This window comes from Ambystoma mexicanum, chromosome 2q (assembly GCF_040938575.1).
Source record: "Ambystoma mexicanum isolate Mex_15411 chromosome 2q, UKY_AmexF1_1, whole genome shotgun sequence".
Classification (NCBI taxonomy): Eukaryota; Metazoa; Chordata; class Amphibia; order Caudata; family Ambystomatidae; genus Ambystoma; species Ambystoma mexicanum.
In genome coordinates this window covers 1,317,983,960-1,318,007,485 of record NC_090924.1, presented here as the reverse complement: position 1 = coordinate 1,318,007,485, position 23,526 = coordinate 1,317,983,960, and the positions used below count along the sequence as shown (strand labels likewise).

Here is a 23,526-nt window from a genome sequence, read left to right as displayed (position 1 = left end):
GCGACCCGAAATGAGGAGTGGTTCCGTCAAATATGGCCAGGTAAGTCTTGTGACGGAAAATCAGGCTTTCCTCATTTGTTCCTCCTGCTCACCTTTTGTCTCTTCTTCTCCCCTACAGGTGCAGAGATGTGGTGGAATGCCCAGAAGGTCGCGGTGGATAGTGAAGAGCCCACGAGGCAGGTGAGTGATGCGCGGCGCTGCAACAAGTAGCACAATGCTTTTAAAGAATGTCTAGCTTCAGGATCGCAGGCGTGATGGTTCCGGACACAGGTAGGAAGTTAGATTCAGTTCTTGGTTTTCACCTTTTCTATTCCCTTCCTTCCTTTCAGGTATCCCAAGATCGAGGCGGGCGTGGCTGGAGGCAAGATGCAGGAGCAGGGACGGTGAGCGTTCAGCTGCTAGATGCAGAGCAACGCGAAGCACGTGTGGCAGTCCGGGCGTGATTTAAATAGCCTTGGAAGAAGTTCCAGGTAAGTATTCTTCCACGGTCCCCACCCAAGTAAAATAGTTCCTTTGATAAAATAGTCCCTCCTAAGCCTCATTTGGCTTGAGGCTTCATGCAGCATGGTCTGCGTCAGGTAAGTGGGTGTCCAGTCAATTGGTCGAAAAAAAACTGGTCGACTGCATTTTGGTCGACGCAATTTGGTCGAAAACCAAATGGTCGAATTTTTTTATTTATTTATATATTTATTTTTCGGGTTTTCGTTTAGTAAAAAAAGGGGTTTTTAGAGAGAAAAAGGGGGTTGGGGAGGGACCCCCCCAAAAAATTTAAAAAAGGATTAAAATAAAAAAAAAAAAATTTCGACCATTTGGTTTTCGACCAAATTGGTTCGTCCATTTGTCTGGTCGACCAATTTTTTTCGACCAAATGTCTGGCAACCAGGTAAGTGCACCAAACACCCTCTTTTATGAGCCTGGCGCCTATGGCGCCAGGACAAAGTCCAAAGAGCCCCTATTAGGGGCCGCTGGGCTTTTACCCGAGGGCATGATGTCTGCTCCCGGGGGTGCTGGGCCTGTCCTGGTGCACCGGGGGTAGGCATCATGACAACAAGGGGGGTATCAACCCACAAAACCCCCTTCTTCACCCGCTGCTGCCACCTCCCTCCCCACCCCAGAAATCACCTATCCCAAAAAGACCCACACAAACACACAACACACACACACACACACACACACACACACGCACACACACACACACACACACACCTCAACACTTACCTGTTCTCCCACAATGGCCCTTCCGGTCCAGACGTGCAGAGGCATGACAGATCGATTTAGAAATACCACTCTTTGCAGCGTTCTTTCTAAATCGATATTTTTTTCATCATTTAAAAAATTGATATTTTCACTTAGTATCATAAGCTCTGCCCTAGACATGTCCACAAAGTCTCATTCTCTCTTTTCAAAAGCAATCTGTAGAGCCTCTAAGCTCATTCTAGTCAATTAAACATGAGCAATAGATTCCATTGTTTGTAGTGATGTCTTTGGTATATACAACTAAAACCAGTGATTCCGCCGCTCTGCCAGCAGTGTAAAGACTGTAGGGGGTATCTGTACTTTTGCCCACTATATAATTGGGATACAGGCACAGAGCACCCCAGCCAGGGCTCTCAATTGGTAACGCTCAGTGAGCAGCCAAGCTGAGACTCAAGGGAGGTGATGCTGGCTGGTTCTTAGGTACAGTGAACCCCCAAGCTCCCCACAATGGAATGTCCACACACTATGTTAGGTGATAACACAGTACTTTTATTTCTACCATAAGGGATAAACATTCACGTTGGTATATACACAAATAAATAAGACTCACTTTGTACTAGAAATCTAAACATGTACCTTAACTTAATATATAATTGAAGGCAGGTTATCATTAGAACATAGACTGGATACTTTCTTTACGATAGGAATGCAATACTGTGTGAGGATCCCCTCACTTGGGAAACCTGTAAGGAAAAGTTAAGATGCACTTTATGTTGTATATTACAGCCCCGTCCAAATATGTTCATTAATAGCATGCTTCTCTTTCTACAGATCCCACTACCCCAAAGTACATGGGAAGCCACAGGAGAACAGGATCCAAGATGAATCTTGGACCCCTGGAGGAATCCTGAGGATGGAAGATCCTCTTCCTCATCACAATACCTTTGGTGCATTGGCAGCGAAGTTTTGGAGTTTCTTTGCTTTACTCAACAAGACCCCTTAAGGATGGAACTCCCTTGGAAGAAGGAGTTGCTGAGATGTCAGTGTCAAGAAGAACAGAACCAACCAAGAAGTGTCAGAAAGGCAGCAATGCAGGTCTTTCATGGTGGTCTCCGATGTCGGGTTGCTACACCGGTTGTGGATGTCCCATGAAGGTGAAACCTGCTGTGGACCTTGTCAAGGCTTGGCTGAAGAAGATAAGCCACTTGGTGACCATGGATGACTTTCAGTGGCGACGAGTGCAGTGGCAGAAGTAAGTGTCGGGTTTCAGCATTTGGCGGCTTACCACCCTTTGGTTCTTCTGTGCTGCAGCCGCAACACATACATCAGAATGGCTTCTGGCAACCTAGAAATGACCACTGATGGCAGACCCTCACCAAGTCTGGACCCTCGCAATGTCTTCTTTGGATTTTCTTTGGAAACCCACTGGTGGACACTCCTCTGAAGACAGCAACCCTGTATCTTCTCTGGTGTAGAAAAGTGGATGGATGTCATGGCAGCAGTGCCCCTTTAAGATTTCTTCAGTTGTTTGGAGCTTTCACAGTTCTGGGTGTCAAGCAGCACTATGCCAGCGTACCCACTCTTCCCGGAGATACTCAGCAGATTGTTTTCCAGCGGTCACAAACACTCTTCTGGACCCTGGGTGGCACAGATGAACTTCTTGACTTCAAGATGTTCAGGCGCTCCTCTTCAGGACCCATGAAGATCCCTTCTCCAGACGGCAGGCACACAGGACGGGCTTCCAGGACACTTTGGGTGAAGAGCAGCAGATGCACGATGTTGCGTCGTAGCTATGGGAAAATGTTGCCTATCCAGGTCCACTCTCGTTCAGTCCTTGTATCAGCATGGCAGCTTTCAGATTGGATGAAGAGATGCAGCTGCAGACTTCTTCCTCCAGCTGGATTCCAGGATGCAAGCTTAAGAAGACATCAGCTTCTGCTTCAGATTTCTTGTTTCAGCTTCTGACAAGGTGGTGAGTGTGAGGCCACCTGTTATACAAAACACTCCCCATTCACTCGGGCTGAGCCGTGCTCAGCCAGGCAATCACAGACCATGCTTTCATACAGGCAGCACCCAATCAGGCTCAGGCGCAGGCCATTCACTAGAAACCAGACACCCACAACACAGGATGTGGATTGGGGGCTACTCCCCAGCCTGTCAATGCACTACACTGCATTCATTCCAGTTTAGTCAGGGCTGGCTCAGGCATTGTGTCACACAACCAAAACCAGACACCCACAACACAGAATGCATATTGGCTACTAACTCCATTTATCCAGGCACCACCCCAAGTATGTACCTATAACAGTCTGGCAGGAGGCAACCCCAGGGCCATCTATGGTTCTTCCACCCAAGAGCCATTCATAGTAAGGGAACAGAGCCAGGGCTTCTCGGGACTTTGAGAAACAAGGGGTTAAGGCAAAGGAAACCAAGAGTCCACCAGTGGCTATCTTGTGAGCCTGGGTATCCCAAGAATGAAGAATACCCAGAGACCCTGTCAAGCCAGCATGTAGCTGCCACCAGCCCATACCCTGCTCTGTGAGCAACACACATGTTGCCAAAAAACATACATTTGGGGTACAGTGTTGTACCCCTACCCATGGGAGCCCTAGAGGTCTCCCATGGGTCTTTGTCCACCAAGAACAAGATGAAGAGTTGCACTACCAGGGGTCCAAACTGGACTCCCCTGTGTAGAAAATAAGCAGAACACACAGTTTAAGTAGGTACAGGACAAGGACAATGAGGCACTGTCCCTCCAATACATTTCCAGCATCACACGGGTGTGGCGGAGTGTTGGAATAGTGTGCTCGCCCCAGATAGTCATCCTTAGTCCCATTGTACCAGCCCCAAGGGGACTATTAGGTATCAGCATCAACTCCCTGGCCTCATGGACAGGGGCTCCCCCTTGGGGAGAAGGGACGATATCCAAGGATTTGTTGCATACCCTTCCCCTTATTTGGTGGCTTCCCCATCTGAAGCTGAGAACAGGGGCTCTGGTGTTTTCACAGAGGATGGTTTTTCACGGTCGAAGGGGAGCTCGTACAACCCGAAGGATCTAATCTGGGCTATTTGAGACACCCATTGGGAAACTGGGGTAGATTATTACCTAGGGTTATTTGTGTCTGTAGTTGTGAAATTGCAGCTGCTGTCACCCAGGTTTCCTTCCCAAAGATCATCATAGGGACTCTAACAAAAGGGTAACTTTCCATGTGTCCATAGATGCAGCAAATTTCTTCGGTTTGGACTCCTTTCCATTCTTGGGGTATCTACTAGAGTCTAATGGCACACTTTTTACTTTTTACTATCAATTGGGCCCACAGTTGTTTTTGTTGGATGGTATCGGGTACCTGGTATATGGTGTTACCGGTGACATATAGAAATCTTTTTATTTTTCTTACTTTTATTTGTCTTCCCCTTATCTAGAGTTGCCCCTGATTTTCTTCCCAATTTGCTATCATCTCATTGGACCTGGCATAGAGAATATTCATATAGGAGAGTCCTGCACTAGGTTTTTTCAATTCTTCCCCCTATTTGACCTCCTGCCATGATGGTTGTCCAGATGCCTCACTCTTCTTAAGGCAGATTTGGCAAAGTTTTATACAATTAGATATGATCAGAACTTGATCATACACACACATTAGCATTTACCCTTCTATGTAACCACCTACATGATTTAATCCTAACCTATGTGGGGAATTGTTGGTACATATTAGTGGTAGACAAAAAATATATAATTGTTTCTTGACTTTTTTCTATATTGCTCTTACCACACAACCAGTTTATATAATTTCCTTAATGTGGATTCTGTTCAATAATATTTTGACTTTTTATATTTACTTCAATCTTTCCTTTTTAAAAATCCATAAATATTTGAAATAATTTCTATGTTGAAAATAAATTCTCATAATTTTGAAGACATATCTGTACTTCTCCTGTTTTCCCTCTCCCTTGATGACTCAACTTTTTGAGCATTCGTATTGGTCTCTTCTAAATACCTATGACTAGCACCTCCAAATAACTTGGTGTATACATGTGGATTTTGCCTTCTCCTTTGTTTGAATACTGTTTATTGTCCCCACAAATCCACAATAGCAAATTGGGACATCCCTACCCTTTCGTGCACTATTACTCTTCTTAAAAAGACAATGGGCCTCATTATGAGTCCGGCGGTAACCGTGCCGGTAAAAATGGTACAGCTGCCGCCGGAGTCATTTTTTTTCCAGTGCCTGGCAATGGGGACTTACCGGGGCATTACAGCCCCAGTGGTCCTGGTAATTCCTCATTGCTGGGCGCCGGAAAATATTGCTCCCCATTCCTATTCGAGTCAATGGGAATGGGGAGGTCAGATGCACTGGCACCATTAGTGAATGGTGCCGGTGCATCCGTCAAGGTCTGCGAGCGGGTGCTTTTTTTGCCCGCCAGGACACAGCTGCCGGGCGAAAAGGCACCCGCTCGCAGTACTTGTAATTTGCTGGTCCGGAAGCAACGGTATCAGCAAGCTTACCAGTACCGTTGTTTCCGGACCGGCAACATTGTAATGAACCCCAATGTCTCGCAAGATGACCAGATTCTCTACAAAAAGAACATTTTCGGTTTTGGGTAGGAGATATGAGTACTAACAAAACAGTCTCCTAATATAACAGCACTCGTCAAGCCTGGATTATCCATGAGCTTTTCTGGTTTTATTACCTCGTGGAATGGTTCAGGGGTCTCCCACTCCTGGGAATCGTGAGGGGGTTCTGATAGGAGAGGTGATTTAGATAGATTTTCCATATCAAGGTGAGAAATATCTTCCATTTCTCTCATTCTGATGTTATGGGATTATTATTCGAGGAGAGGGACAGGATGACTGTGCCCACGGCTCCTCTAGGTCATATAGTGTTGTCAACCCTGTGAGAGGACAATGAGGTTTTACACTTTAGATTTTCAGGGTCTTCTATTCTCAGAGGGAATTAACTTTATAAAGAGGTTATGTAACTGAGAAGATTGTTTTTTTCCCCCATAAGGACCCGCTGATCTTAACCAAAGTTAGAATCTATCGCAATCTCTACTTTTCAATGAAAGAAAACATCTCCCTAGGTTGATTTTCACTGAGACCTCCTATAGGTTCTCGTGTTCCAGTTCACCCTTTTCGATCTTAACTGGGCTTGATGTGAAGAACAAGCGGGCAAACTTAATTTCCTCTCAGCAAAGGCAAGAGGGGTAATCACTTTCACTCTCTCTTTCAGCCACTTTCCCCAGGAGGCATATTATAATTGACTAACCTAGAGGGGGAGGTGTAGGATTTAAAAGACTATAATCTTGTCTCTGGCATGAACCTGATACTCCCTGGGACAAACAAGGTTATAACTGTTTGCCTCTACAGTTTTCTCACTGGGGGAATGGCTTGGGAGGTTAATAGAAGGAAGGTAACCCCATTCTAGGGTTTAAATAGTTCTGGGGTTCATAGTTTTTCTGCCAACCCTGACAGTGTGTTCTTGAACCAATGAAGTGGGGTTGATAGCTATCTGATTCAAGGGTAAATGACATACTGGTGGAAAGAGGTGACGATGGTCAACTCTTTTCTTGGTGTAACACCCGTGGCGTTCCCCAGTTTGTGTCAACTAGGCCAGATCCCACATCTGACACCATATGTAAGGGTGTGGAAGGAGGAGATAGACACATAGGGGGCCTGATGGTTGCTAAAGACTTTTATTAGCTAACTAAAAAAATAAAGAGAAACCCCTATTTCTACTCTAATGTCTAAGATGGGTTTCCTTGCCTCAATTAAATACTAAGGATTCTGTCAGGATGTCTAAGAAAGTAAAAAGTACATTGTCCTGTGTCATAACCAATTTCCGTCCCTTACACTCTAAACTAAACTAAGGAAAACTGAGGATCTTCCTGTTCCAGAGGGATGACTCCCTTCTTCTGGACGATAGAACAAAGTTCGTCTCCTGGTAATGAAAGAAAAGAGTGATTTTCTAGGGTCAAATCATACGTTCCCAAAAAGTTATCCTGGATGGGTATTCCACAAGGCAAGTAGAACAGGATGTCTCTCAAGTTTATCTTTTAGTTCACAAAGTTAGGGGAATGACTCTCTCCCCCTGACCTTCTCAAGGCACTTCGCAACATCAGGGGAGGACGACTCCTTTCCCCTGACCTTCTTCACGTTTTTTAACACAATTCACAGTGCCAGGGTAATGACTCCTTATCCCAACCTTTCTTGGCTTTATTTTTACAGCTATACAGTTCCCCATCACCAGGGGGAATGCCTCCCTTTGCCTGGCGTTGCTCTACTATTTGGTTGGGCCATCTTGATTCACTTCCCTGACAAGTATGGACCTTAGGACGTTTTTCTGCTTTTCCTTCCTTCTCGTGGGTGCAGGTCTGAGATATGTACTTCTTGCTGGTTTCCCCTTTTGGCAGACTTGGGTCACTTTCCTCCCAGGTACTGCCATGAGGAAAAGGGATTTTCGATGCTCTTCTTATTTTGGGTGCGGGTTCCAGACCCATATTGGCAGACCCGGTTTGCCTTCTTCCCAGGTACTGCATCAAGGAAGACTGATTACGATGCTCTCCCTCTTTTAGAGCGGGTCTCAGATCTATGTTGGTAGACCTATTTTGCCTACTTATCTAGTGCTGCAACGAGGAAGAGTGATTGCGATGTTCTCCCTCTTTCGGTGTGGATCCCAGACCTGTGTTGGCAGACCTGGTTTGCCTTCTTCCAAGGTATTGAGATGAGGAAAAGTGGTGTCTGATACACTCTTCGTCTCTTGGTTGAGTGTCCCAGACCCGTAAACTTCTCTTGCTGCATGACAGACCTGGTTCACTATCCTACCAGGTACTGTGACTATGAAGATGCTAGTTCAGAGAACTTTGCCATAGGCTTTGGTTTGTCTAAGAACTCGTCTTTGGTCAGGTCTCGAGGAGCTGTAGCAGCTCCACAGTTGTAATCTTCCTCGGGGCAGCGCGGCTTTTCCACCATGCTCTTCGCAGCATTCAGGAACGCTGTAGGTTATCTCTGCCAGCTTGTCGTGTGGTCCTTCCACTCTGGACCAGCCCTGGTCCTTCCAGTTCCCTTCTTGGCATCCTGGTCTGCTTCCTTCTTCCTTCTTGCACCATGCTGGCTCTCACAGTTCCTCCCGGGAGGAAATGACAACTTCTTCCTGAGTCTCTCTTTCTTTTCTACCATACTTGGACCTAGGAGGAACCAGCAACCACCAGAATGAATGCTCATTGTGGTGCTTAGGAGTACTCTTCATGGCTCAGCACCTCCTCCTCGTCCCAGTACCTATTCTAGAAATCTCCCTTGGGTAGATTAGGTTCTTCTTCTTCCCAGTACTATGTAAATTCTTTAAGTATGTTTCAAGCAGGGAGTCCCTACTCTCCCTCGTCACAGTACTTCTCAAAGAGGTTAGGTTTTCTGTCATACCCACATACATGTAAGTATGGGGAGTAGCAGTGACATGGATAGGAGAGCAGGGTGAGTGAGGGTGTGGTGGAGTGGTGGAATACCACGCTCTTCCCGGATTGCCATCCCTAGTACATGTTTTTAGTTCACAGATTTGTTATTGCCTTTTTTTAATTTTGGCTGAGAATCTGCCATTAGTTTGCTGACTGGGCATACTGGAATCTCCCCTTACTGCGCAAACTGGACATAGTGCATTCATGCCTTGATGTGGTAACACGTCATTATGGTATCTCGGCTTAAAGTGGTAGCAGGGCATAGTGGAATTTGGCCTTACTGTGCAACGTGGGCCAATGGAATATATCCTTGGAGTGCTAGCTGCACATATGGAGTCTGGAAATACTGTTCTAACTGGGCATTTTTAAATGTGTTCTTACGGTGTTAACTGGATATAATGGAATCTGGCACTGCTGTGCAAACTGAGAATAACCGAGCCTTCCAATCTGTGTTAACTAGAAATGATGTTATCTGGCAATGCTGTGGTATTTGGCCTTTCAGTGATTCAGTGATATCTGGCTCTGTACATTCTATCAGTACCGTAGTAACGGAACACAATAGTATCTGGTCTTACTTTGGGCACAATCAAACCCAGAGTTCTGGTGATACCTGAAAATAATGTAATCTGGCCTGCTTTGATAACTAGAGATAATATCTTCTAACCCTACTGTACCAACTGGGCATACTGGAACCTGGCACTTTCATTCTAATTCGGCATAATGGAATATGGTACTGCTCTGGTAACTTGGGTGTTGCGGTATAAGGGTTTGTTATGTAGGCACTATTACATCTGTCACTGTTGTACTAATTGGGCATACTGGAAACTTGCACTACTATGCTAACTGGACATTATGTAATGCAACAACATTTTTGTAACTGAACATAACAGAATCTGGCCTTACTGTGCACAATGGGATCTGGTTCTTATATGCTACCTGGGCAAAATATAATCCAGCAGTGTAATGCTATCTGGGCATGATGGAGTCTGGCACTGCTGCATGAATTGGTCATAATAGAATCTGGAATTGTGTTAACTTAGTATAATGGAAATATGTACTACTGTGCTAACTGGGCATTATGGAGGCTATCCTCACTTCTCTAACCAGGCATAATTGAATCCTAACCGTATGTGCTCTATGGACATAATAGAACAAGGGCTGTCTTTACTAACTGATATTAATGGAATTAGGCGTACTGCTTTGCTAACTGAATAAACTGGAATCTAGCCACGCAATACTATGTTAGCCTGAGGAAGCTTAACACTACCATGCTTACTTCACATATATTTATCAACTTGACATATATTTGTCATGTCAAGTTTCCCTGAATCATGCTGTTTCCATCTTCATCTTGTATCCTGGCTTGCAACATTATGTGTTACTATTGACTTCTGCAATTGTATCCGCTCTCCCCTCTTGCTTCTCCGCTCTTTTTGACTGCTTACTCTCTGTTCTCTCCTCCTCCCCCTTTCTCCCTTTTCCTCCCTCCTCCCCTCCTACCCTTACCTTCTTCTATGTACTTACTCTATCAGAATTGTCCCTGGACCTGGTATGATAGCAACCTCGTCTGTCTCCTCCCTCCTCCCTTTAATTGCCCCCCCTAGCACTATCTGAAATGTCGTCAGGCCTAGTACGATAGTGGCTTGTTTTGTTCCTCCCCTCCCTTTCTGCACCCCTCTCGCCCGCCCTTTGTTTTTCTCCGGCTCTATCAGCAATGTCGTCAGGCCTAGTGTGGTAGTCACCTGTCTGTTTTCTTTTCCTTCCCACTCTCCCCCTCCCTTCCTTATCTATGTCTTAGCTCTTGCACTATCTGAAATGTTGTCAAGCCGAGTACGATAGTTAATTTCACAACCTTACTGTTCATGGCCCGTAAGAATGTCATTGTATGTTACCTTGTTCCCTCCCTTGCCTTGAAGCGCTTTGAAACGCATTGTGTATAGGCGCTATGTAAAAAGACTATCATATCTTATCATATCAATGATGTGAGTACTCAAGGTTTTGATTAAATGTCTCCCAATGGTCTAAGTAACTGTGTTTTATAACAACATTTTGAAATGGTGTGAGTACCTGATTTCGTAATTTCAATACCTGTTATGTAATAGCAATACTTGCCATATGTGAGCACTCTGCCATCTTTCGTGAGTACCAGATCATAACATGGCCACATTTGCCAAATAAATAATAGTCCCACCCAGGGTATTTTATTGCACTAGATTGCAAATGGCGTACCTGGGCACATGATGTCAATGCTTGAAAATGTCTATAGACCAGATTAAACGAATGGATTTTTCTATGTTTGTTTTATTCATAGCTCTTTACGTTGAGCTATTATATCCATGGCACTGCACTATTTGTCTAATTACTTTTTTAGTCTGCGGATATCCATTTATTTCCTTTACAAATAAAGATTACCGCTACAGTATTGCAGCATTGTAACATTTGATGGTAGGGAGCACTGATATTGCACCACCGAAGAATAACGAATATGGACAAATGTATTTTCCCTGCAAGATGAAAAGAAGGCTTTTTCTTTAAATGCTCTGCACACACGTAACATGACAAAGGCATTTTTTTATCTCCCTTTTATGTGCAGATGATAGGCTGTATATAGTCATGGAGCTTATAGAGGGGGCACCCTTAGGAGATCATTTTAATTCTCTGAAGGAGAAGCAGCAGCAGTTTACAGAAGAAAGGATCTGGAATATATTCATACAGGTAAGCCGCAGTAACCATCATTAGCTGATCCATATTGATCTTGGTGTACCTGGACTTGCCCTTCGGTGGCTCTTCTCTCTTATACAACATTATAATTATTAATATTTGTACTATTTTCTATTTATTTTTATTATTACTTGTATTATTATTAGTATTAACAGTATTATTTATTATACTGTCATTATTATTATTATTGCTAGTGTTATTGTCATCATTACCATCAGTTTAATAGTTTACCCTAAATCCTGATTGGAGGGGATCGCAGAGAGTTTGACTTTCAACGTAGTTAAAAATGTGTCTGATGATGACTCACCCAAGCATTTTGGAGTGGGGGCCATAGAGAGACAGGTCTATAGTAAGGGAGCTTGTTGGGATCATCATGCCATTTCTTCAGTATGGGAATAACAGTGGCTATTTCATAGCAGGAAGGCAAGCTATATGTGGAGAGGCATAGGTTGAAGAGGGAGGTGAGGTGAGAGGAGGTGATGGGTGCAAGTTTCCTAATCATTTGTGGTTTGAGGAGGTCAATGGGAGGCTGAGTTGGGTTGGCTACGTGGTGGTTGGTATTCCCATAACAAAAGAAGATATCCTCTCACCCAACGATTGGCGATACAGATAATATTCAGCTATAGCGTTTCTTTTTAAAGATTAGGTTATTTTAGAGGATGGGTAAGATATCAGTGGGACATTGGGAGAGAATAGGCATAGCCAGGAAAGAGGGGTCTCGGAGGTGGAGAGAAGGAGGGAAGGGGTGGAAGAGATATGATGGTATGAATGGTGTTTTATATTTTTATAATGTGATCTTTGGGTTGAGATAGGAGGCAAAGTCCTCAGCAGGTAGAGAGGAAATTATGGAATTATTTTTAAGGGGGAGCATGGCCTGGAGGGTAATGAATAGTTTGTTGTGGTGAGATCAAAAGGAGGATATTAGGTTAGTATATAAGATGGATTTGACAGAGTAGAAGCAGTAGTGATGGCAAGGAGTGATAATGGTGGAGGATGGATTGTTATGCCATCAACATACGTTTAAGCGCATGTCTCTCCACTGCTGGCGGCTGACTGGGGAGATGGAGGGTTGGGGATGAGGGTGCGATGGCGGGAAGGATCATGAATGAATAGTGGCAGTTGACAGGGATAGGCAGGGCATTCTTGTATGTGTTGGAGGGGAATTTAGTACAGTGAACCAAGGGAGATGAGAGGGAATGATGGAGAGAAGAGACGTTAAGGGTGGAGGATAGGAAGATGGGGAAAAAGGGAGTTCTCTATTTTGTGAGTAGGAAGATTATGGATGTTAATCAAGGAGTCATCAGAGAGAGTGGAGTCTAGTTGCAATTGATAGACCGTTGTCATGTTGAATAGATTGAGATTGCACATTATAACGGCAGGCACATCAGTGGGAAGCATTTCAAGTAGTGGCTAGATGTTAGAAAAGAATAGTTTGAAGGCACCAGGTGGGTAGTAGATGGGGATTATAAGACAGATGTGGTAAGAAGTGGTGTATTCGGAAGAGGAGGGACTCAAGTCATAGTGGGGAAGAGGAATAAATGGCAAGTCTTTGCTGATCATTAGGCCAACACTACTTCTTTTTTGAGTTGCAGGTAGAGTGAGAAAAGGCGGACAAGTCGGTGTTGTGGGCAGGGAGAGAGGCAATGTTGTGGGATGTGATCCAGGTTTCAGTGATGCACATCACTGAGAGTTTTGGGTGATATTAGTCTAAGTGTCCAATGAGCAAAGATGCTTGGTTGCCGTGGGAGTGGGCATACCAGAGTAGATAGCAGAGGGGGCGGGAAGAGCATGAGGGAGTGTTAGCAGTAGCACAGGGAGGGGTTGCTTATTTATTTGTCCACTTGGGTAGGGTAGTCGCAGCCATAATGCACAGTAAATACCACATCAAAATGCAATCGGGGTACAAGGCCTAAGGCGACCAAGATTCAAGGATGGTGTAATGTTGGAACTGCTACTCATATAATAATCTGTAGATGTTTCAGTGGTATGGCCCTAAGGCCAATCAAGGCCAAACAGACTATGCTCTGATCTCTTCCACTCTTCGCTGGGATTCTACCTCAGTGAAGAATGAAGCACATGCCACAATTGGGTAAAGACCAATGGATCCTTAGCCTGGCCATGTGAAGGCTATTCATCTGCTAAGGGTCAGGCAGAACAGCTGTTGGGACGAAAAGGTGTTGGAAGTGCTCCAGAGGAAGCAAACTTCTGTGCAGGCAATTCAGGGTAGCCTTCGGGAGTGAACCGCCCTCTTGTGCCGTTCTGAAGTGGGCCAGCAATGGGGATAGCCACAGGGAGACTGCAGTGACTCCTATGGTCACCTGGGTAGAATTGTCCAATCTATTTTTACCTAGTGCTGTGATTGCTGTACATCTTTTGCGGGGCAGCCCGAACAATTGTTGGGCCTAGCAGGCCTTGGTTTTTCTCTGTATGGGTCAGATGATTATAGCAGTAGGTGAGGGTCTCCAGAGATGGAGTTCTGAAAGCCTGTTAGGCCCTCCTGGGCGGATGGTGGAGTGGATGAATGGTACATTCGCAGCAGAATTTAATTTCCAGTTGTTCAAGTTTTTCTATTCAATTCAGTGCATCAATTGAAATTTGTAGCCTAATTTGATTTTTACGGTTTACATTTTTTTCTTTGAAATTCAGTGAGCGACAAGAAACAGTAATGAGTTCCCTTCTAAATGAATGAAATGCTTGTACATTTTAAAATGTTTAGAAACATTCAATACAACACTGAAAAATGTGATAATACTGTAATTTTGTTTAGTTATGTTTAGCTCTCCGTTATTTGCACAAGGAAAAACGAATTGTCCACAGAGATCTGTCACCTAACAATATCATGCTGGGAGAGAAGGACAAAGTAACAATCAGTGAGTAGTAGGCTCTTTATTTTTTTCAACAGTTTCTATTACTTTTGTTCTGCAATGCTAATAGTGGTTTTGTGGTACTGAAATACCTGTGTCTCAAAGTGTTGAACGTTGTTTTGTTATTCAGTTTCGTATGGCACAGTGTAACAGAGTTTTATGTAAAGGGTGCAGATTACTCGAAGGGCCCTGAATGGGTGAGGACCTGGACCATGCAATGTTCTTAGTAGCGCGTGCCTCCACAAAATAGGCACTCAATGAAAAAGAGGTATTCATTTATTTGCATGTTTGAAGAATAATAGGGATGTCAATTTCGATCAGGAATGACTTACATTTTCAGATGGCAGAGACATTTCCACAAAGGATGCCTGTACAATAGCACAAAGATGAGAACAAGCCGGGTAAGCCAGTTTGTGGGTGTATAAAAGTGGGACATATAACAGGGACAAAACAAAAGAAACAGAAAAGAATATTGTGCATATATATATGCACAATAAATGCTGGCTACCCATACATTACAAGATGTTTGACATTGCTGCATATGAAAATACCACATGCTAACTGAGACATTCTGTCTCAGTTAGCGACCATAGAGCCATATGGGCTTACAAAAAGTCTCTCTTCTGTGTCTAACCTCCTAACGTGACCAATCAGGGTGTGTTCTTGTTGCTTTTTTTGTTCCATGGCACATTTAAAATAAAGGAGATATGGTTGCCAGGAATCCATTGGGGTTTTTGTCTCGATGCTGGGAGACCATTATGCTCTCTATGCTGCTTTTAGGAGTGCATTTCCACATTTGTACTTAGGTACGAAAGTTTTGCACCTATATATAATATATAATATATTATACTGCCTGTGGTAGCGGCCGTGTAGTTATGGTTAAGTTGCTCAACCAATAGGAAGAGCACTTTTTGGGCAGCGTATTACTTTGCCACCCCAGACGAATCCTCACCAGACTTTGCACTCAAAAGTATATGGTCCCCTCGAATTGATTCTGAGAGGTTTGCTGAGGTTTCGTCAAGGGCGGGCAAAGTTATAAGGGGGGTCCCAAAATGTGTGGTTTTCCTCATAGGTGTAATGGAAAAAAAATGTGCTCACACTTACAGCCCAAACCACTGGACAGATTTTCACCAAATTTGGTGTAAATTCGTCCAGTAGTTTTTTTTTTTTTAAAACGCCCCAAACTAGTTTACAAAAAATGTGTGATATCTGGGTTCGGTCTGCAGATTCACATTAGGGGGCATTGTGATATCCGCGGACATCGTACACGCCCACTGATTGGTCAAATAAGAACATGAGGAGCATCATATTTTTTTAAACGCCTGCCATATATGATCCTCGGCCAGCCGTCATTGTCCACGGACATCGCAGTGAAAACATATTGAAACTCACAACATTGCACTTGACAAATTAAGGAAATAATTACTGGGGAGGTGAGGGGTGATGAAGATGGGATGGGATATGGTCATAAAAAGCAAAAAATCCGGTGGGTTTTCATCTGCGAAGTCCACAAACATCTCAGATGTTCGGGACATCCAGGCATATTTCTGCATTACATTGTCCGTGAAAAGCAGTTTTGGGATGGCTTATAACTTTGAGCCACTCAATGTATCTGCATGAAATTGTGCGATATCATTTTAGACCTGACCCTGAATGGTTCTGGAAAGTTTGGTATTGTTTCACCACGAGGAAGTAAAATTAGAGGGGGGTCCACAAATGTTTGAAAGGCTTATACATTTGGTGCCATTTTACAAAGGTGCACACAAGTTTGCAAAATGATTTAAGACCCAGATTTTAATGTTTTTGAAATGTCTGGTGGGATTTTGTGAAGAGGGGGTAAAATTAGTGGGCGAGTATCAACCATATTTCAATGAAGAAGCTTATAAACAAGAACAACAACAAATAATTGCCATAGACAATAATGGTCGAGGGTATGAAATGCTGGAACACACCATTATGGCAAAAGAAACCCTCAGCAAACCTTGAACCAAATGCTCCTTTCACCCTAACAAACCGTTCAGTGTACAAATGGACATGCAGCTCAATGTGTAATGTACGCCAACAATCCTTCAAATCTTTATGACAATTACTCAATCACTATGTGAAACTAAAAGACAAAAGTAAAAGGAAAAATGTACAAACCATAGGCCACACTGGTCTGCGAGGACATTCATTAGCCTGCATTTTAGGAGCTGCTTGCAAAAGCACTTTCCACTCATCAAAATGTTAGCGACACACCATTCTGCTATACGGAATCTTTGCATCGACTATACTATGAAAACAGTCCTGCTCTAGAACTGCAAAATTTAAATACCATTCTCCTACATGGAACAGTCAAAGAACAGCTTCAAGCAATAGAGCACATCCAACGTAAATGCTTTGTACCTGAAGATGACTTTGAAAATTCTGTACCTTCAGAAAACATTACTGAAAACCTCTTGAACTCCAACATCCTAATAAAGCCATACAAAAATGAAATAGCCAAGTTTCAAAACACATCTACTGAAATACCAGACCAAATATGTGTCTGTTGTCGCATAGCGTTTTATAAAAACACAAAAATAGTACATCTAGCGTACAAAATAGAAAACAATGAAGAATCCAAATTTAGCTTTATATCTAACTGTAGAAACTAAATACAAAATAACTAACCCCTCAACAGTTTCCACGTACTGCAACACAAAGCTTGACAATAAACAAATGCTATCACGTGCTATCACTAACAACTTACAAATATTCCCACTTCCGAAAGCTTACAACTTAACTTGTACAAGGGCATTATAAAACTAACAGTGCACCCATTTCAAGCTAAAATACACCTTCAACCGAAATCAACCAGATTACCTCCATCTGAGTTACTAAAGGGCTTTCGTGGCAAAGTAGTATATTTGACATTAGATCTAAAAGAAAATTGTACAAACTATAGGAATACAAGGACCAATAGATCAATCGTTGATTATACTAGATAATGGTGTGCCAACAAAGACAGAAAAATGTGGCAACAATTGGTCGACTTAAACAAAGTTAGACAAGCCCTACAATATCTAAAAGAAAACAATGAATACTACAACGATATAATCATAGAGGGAAACTTAAGAGTCACCACCCTAATGATTCAAGACCAGCAACTGCCCAATTTGAACGTGTATATCCTGTTACTTCAGCCTACATTTTAGACCACTGTACAATTCACCCACTAAACTCCAAAGACACCATTGACGATGCATTAGAAAGATATCAAATGCATCAAGCCAAAGGATCCCCAAAGAGCATATGGGAAAAGTGTAGAAGCACATTCTATTCTCTCTACTCTTTCGTACAAGAAAAGGAGGAAGATATGATAAAAGGTCCATGCAAATTAGTGCATCAGAATATCGTTCTTTAAGAATGTATTCTGAAGACCCCAGATTCAGACAAAATGTTGAATACATTTCCCACCTCCTCTTCGAAAGTTAACTAACAACTCTATATTATGGAGTTGCACACACATTAAAACAGGCTCTAACTCTTTAAACATATCCACTACCCAAATGCTTAAAAAGATAAAAGACAAAGATGAAGATTTGCAGACAAGTATCACAAATGTCTTGGCAAACATGCGTAAACAAAAGAATACTGGTTCTGATGTCACGCTGATGTACGTTGTATACTAAGGAACCTAGGCCCACCAACATGGTTCGTTACTTTAAGTTGGGCAAAGTACACATGGGATGACTTGCACGACTTCTTACGTACTGCAAACCAAAATAAAGACGGAATAGATATAAAAACATGAGGCAAACCATGTTCTCTTGACCCTGTCAATGTGTCACGGTACTTTCACCATCGCTTCTTTGCCATGCTGCACTTTATTTGAAATAAAACTACCCTTCTGCTCGGAAAAGTGCACCACTTCTTTTGGAGAAAAGAATATCAATACAGAGGAGCACCACACATCCACATGCTTTTGTGGATAACAGATGCCCCTAAACCTGGCCATGATAGGGATGCCACTGTTTTACAGCTTATTGAAAAATACATTACCTGCTACATCCCTTCAGAAACCACAGATAGTGACCTACATACACAAGTCTTACGCTTCCAAAAATATATGTGTCGCAAATACTGCTGATGTAGATATAAAAACAAAGGCAAATACTATACCAAATATCGCTTTGGCTTCCCTAGACCAGTTTGGTAAAAAAGGACAAGTAAATAGCTTAATGTCTTCTGTTAGACACAGCCAAATCCCATAAAAATATATACAACATTAAAATGAACGAAGCATCCAAGTACATCAACGAATACAATGCAATCATTGCCCTTTTGTGGAATGCAAACATAAACATACAATACATTGCCGATAGTGCCACTGCAGTTGCAAGATATTTCACAGCCTATCTCACCAAAGCTGAAAAAACAGAGCTAAAAGACATCTGAGATTACATTTAAAAAACATTGTGTATAGGCGCTATATAAATAAACTATCGTATCAGATCATCTGACAAAACACTATCACAAAATTGTACTGCTTCGGTATAAAAATGCTCTCCCATAGAGAATGCGAGTGCTAAGAACCTGCAGACCATTTAACAGGTACAGCCTTATATGGCAAATCGGAACACATTGTCTGGCTGAACCTTGGACCAACTTCATCCTGAAAAAGAGTACTAAAATCCTATCAAGAAATAGAAAACATAGCCAAAAAAATGATCCTAACAGCCAGGACTTTAAAAAAAAACCTTTTAATTGACACATACTACCCAAACAGGAGTACTGCTTTGGAAAACACGTGTCTGTATGACACTGCCTAAAACTACACCTAAAAAAAGAATGGTCCTAATTATGAGTCTGCTAGTCCGGTAACAACAGTGCCGGTAGCTGTTATTGGACCGGCACACTCCGAGGTCTGCGAGCGGGTGCCTTTCTGCCTGCCAGGTCTGACCTAGTGGGCGGAACGTCACCCGCTCGCAGACCTTGACGGATGCACCAACACCGTTATTAACGGTGCAGGTGCATCCGTCTTCCCCATTCCCATTAATTCCAATGGGAATCAAATGGGAATGGAGAGTAATATTTTCCGCTGCCCGGCAATAGGGAATTACTGGGTGGGACCACCGGGGCTGTAATGCCCTGGTAGGTCCCCATTGCCGGGCACCGGAAAAAAATTACTTTGGCGGCAGCCGTGTCGGTATTTACCGGCACGGCTACCGCCGGACTCATAATGAGGCCCAATGTTACACTAAATGACACAATTGGCAAATAATAAGTCTCAACTTGTGAAGGAAGCCTAATGAAACTCATCAAACCCAGTCTAATTAATCATATATAGTTATCATTAAAATCTCTACAACATATAGAACTGTATTGCATGGCCCTACTCCAGCTTTTTAAACCTTGGAGAAAAGAAAAATAATGATTAGGTGACTATGACTCATTTGAAACTGCATTCAAAGCAAATGAAAGCAGTATAGCAAATGACAATTTCAAACAATGCAAACAAATGTTGGACAATGAACTCCAACAAGAGTATAAAATGAAGGTCAACTACACAAAGACACTCCTGAGGGCAGTCAAACTTCCCTTACAGGAGGCCAAGAACCACTTGGAGAACCACTCATTCGAAATGAAGTAGATATAGTCATGACTGAGATAGAAAATACCATGAATCAATATAAACAATCTGAGAAAGACTTGTCATTGCTCGATTCACAGCTAAATGATGAACAATTCACCATTTATCTAGAAGTCACTCAAAAAATTGAACATGGTTTCAAAAATGAAACTAAAACCTGTAGCTACAAACATTATAAACCCCTGCTCCTGTATGTAAGTGGTGAAGCTGGTTCTGGTAAAACATTCTTAATAATCAACATATGTGTACAAAACTTAACAGACAACAACCTTTCGGCTGTAGTAACAGCCCCCACAGGTTTAGCTGCCTACATCATAGGAAGTGTAACATTACACCGACTACTGCTCCTCCCCGTAGAACACCAAAACAAATTAGAATACTACAAATTATCAGTAGAAGCTGCTATTGAAGTACACAGAATTCTAAAACAAATTAAAGTTCTTCTGATAGATGAAGTGAGCATGGTTTCCAACCTCATGTTGGTTTTAATTCATCTCAGGATGCAAGAAGTCCTAAAAACCAAGAACAAAGAACTGTTTGGAGGAAAACATGTTATTGATTTTGGAGACCTCCTACAGTTAACACCAGTGCAAGGTCAACCTATTTTCAAAACCTTAGGACACAAACAATGCCACAATAACCTAGGCAGCAAAGGAAATGCAAATCTCTGGCAACATTTTCTCTACAGAGAATTAACTGAAGACATGTGTCAGTCTGCTGACCTCACCTATGCCATCACCATAGAGCCCACCCCTCCTAGGGTTGGCTCTAACTTGGGTTTTCCAACATAAAAAATGTGGTAAATCGGCATATGTACAAGAGCAACCTCTTTTGTAACATTTACCCTGTCTTTGGCTTTAAAAAAAACATTGCCAATTAGGCCTCTTTTGAGTAAACTAGGTACAAACCCAATTGTATGGGTGTTCTGTTTACAGAACAAAGTCATAAAAACTGCGACCTTTGCACAAGTACGAGTGGTGTGTTGTATGAATGGGGATGAAAGAGTATGTGAGAAATGATATGTGAGATATGAGTTTTTTTGTTGGTGTGATATATGTGTTTTTGAATCATTGACTTGTTTATGAAAACTTTTTTATAGATGTGATATCAATGTGTTTTATGCGATCTTTTGTAAATGTTTTTTATGACTATGTTTGATCAATGAATAAAATAAATGAATTCCTACACATACTCTTTTTCTGTTTAGAACTTATACCCTCCAAGTAGGGTTGTTTGTTGGAAGGGATTATGTTGCGCGTTCACACATGAATTTGCATGACTAACGCTTGGAGGGTGTTGCACCTATCTACGGGTATTTGCAGCTTTTGTATGACCTCACCTATGCTAACATTTTAAAAAGCATTAGAACTGATCTGCTTACTAAAGAGGCAAAATACATCTTAAATATTAGGCTAATCCATAAACTATATGCTCCTGATGTCATGGAACAATTAATTCAACAAAATCTAAAATGTATGTCCTTAATCCCAACCCTTGCAAGCTGTAGTCAATTCAACGAGACAATGTTGAAAAAAGAAAGGCAACCATACCGCATATCAGCTCCAAAGACAAACTAGAAGTACATGGTCTGACACTTCATATGTGTCAACAAACAGCATGACTAAATAGCTTACAAAAATGTATCTCCAACACAGCTAGATTGGAGAAAATATTGTCTTTGTGTCTAAACTGCAGAGTAATTCTAAAACGTAAGCTTGACATAGAACAAGGTTTAGTCAATGAAGCAATTGTTACAGTTGTTCGACTTCCAAACACATCCAAATGTCAACAACATTCAGTTTGTCAACATCCACTTTGACAAACTTGTAGGAGTCAATAAAATTGGCTGGACAATAGCAAGATTCCTTCTTTTCAAAGACATGTACGAACGCAGAGAACAATTTTCTCTATCTCTTACATATGCTGTCATTATTCACAAATCACAAGGTCTAACCCTAGATCAAGCATTCATTGACATTTGCAGTAGAGTATTTAAAGAAGGTATGAGTTGCGTAGCACTTTCACCTCTGCGTACACTCAATGGTCTATTCCTAGTTAACTTTGATGCAAACAAAGTCACGCTGACATTCCTTGCATCCTGGAGCACAAGAAGCTACGGGCACTATACACTCCCCAACTAGATATGTACCCTGTACCTCAAATAAAGAAACATTTAAAAAGACAAGTAATACAAACAGCTTACAACAGCTGTGTGCGACACCGTCGCCACGCGTTGCAACCCGATTTGTTTGTTCTTTGGTTAAGACGCTTCGTTTATGCTGTGTGCTCTTTGCTCCCGCCCTACCTCTGCTGCCTGGCTTCTGCCTCTAGCTTGTCTCAGGCTCTCTGCCCCTGGTGTCCCTCTGCCATTTTCGACCTTATGCTCTGTTCTTCCCTTACCTCCTCTCTTTATATTTTCTTTATCTTTTGGCAAGGAGGATTCCATCTATCTGCTTTTGCCTGCTTGCTTCCCATTATCTTTTTGCTTTTGTGCCTTTGCACCTCGTGGGGTCTCCTCTGCCATTTGTCATTTCAGCTGTTGTACTTCCTTTCTTTTTTCTATCTGGATCTACAGCCGCAGACTGAGTTCACTTGGATATTGTTTTTTCATTCAGCCTAGGATCTTGTTTTTCATTTCTACACTTTGAGAACACACACCAAATAGGAGAAGGTTTTTTGTTGTAAGCCATCTCAGCTTTTTTCCCTTCGAAGGTCCTTATGGGCAGCAGTCTATTGCCTGGGCTATTCTTCTGTAGGCATAGTGGCTTCTTCCCGATATTGACCGTATCTCTTCATGGATCGGGAGTCCTTAAGGAAGAAGGGGAGCTTGCCTCCACTGGAAGATTCCTTCTATCAGCTTAGTACAGACAATTCAGGTGATGAAGGGGCTGGGCAGGATATTTCCAACACTTTGGGCCTCATTACAACCCAGGTGTTAAGGGGTTAACGGCGCCGTAAAAGGTGTTGGCGCCGTTAAACCCTTAACGCCTGATTACGAGGTCCCTTTGCGGGTCGCACTTTAACGCCTGGTTTTAGCAGGCGTTAAAAAACCAACCCGCAAAGCGACCTAGGAGCTAATTACGGCACCGTAATTTACGGTGCCGTAATTAGCGCCTTCCCCACTCCCATTGAGCCCTATGGGCCAAAAATGGGAATGGGGAAGGAGCCATGGTGAATGGGGAATTACCACCCGCCAACCTTGGAATGGGGCGGTAATTCCGCCATTCACCATGGCGTACCCCGGCATGAACCATGATGCTAATAGCACCATGGTTTAGCGCTGGGGTCGTAATGAGGCCCTGTGTCAAAAAAAGAAGTGGTTGGTTTGAATGTAATGATACCTCTGTTACTCCAAAACATAGATTACCAGTAAATTTAACAAATGCCTACTTAATATTCCTTCAACCCAAATTTAGTCACTAAACTATATAAAAGTTAGAATATGCCAGCCGGTATCTAATTACATCCATAATACTACAGTAGTACTTTTGAAAGTCAATCTAGTTAGAATACGCCAACAGGTATCTTACTACTTCAAGCATTCCCTTAATCACAACATTCTTTAAACAAACATACTATCACCCTTACACTCACGTAACTGTGATCTGTTTTTGTTTGATCCTATATGTTTTTTTTCCAATGATCCAATGATTATTTAATGTCAAAACACCAGCAGTGGGTCAA

General features: G+C 42.5%; 1 protein-coding gene across 1 annotated transcript in view; it reads left to right on the top strand.

Annotated features, from left to right (window-relative positions):
- The window catches only part of NEK10 (NIMA related kinase 10), a 2,768,076-nt gene that overhangs the window by 1,224,461 nt on the left and 1,520,089 nt on the right, over nucleotides 1–23,526 (top strand). The window contains exons 21-22 of the mRNA XM_069648774.1: nucleotides 11,237–11,358; nucleotides 14,132–14,234. Coding sequence (XP_069504875.1) covers nucleotides 11,237–11,358; nucleotides 14,132–14,234 — 225 coding nt within the window. The remainder of the gene's footprint in view (nucleotides 1–11,236; nucleotides 11,359–14,131; nucleotides 14,235–23,526) is intronic.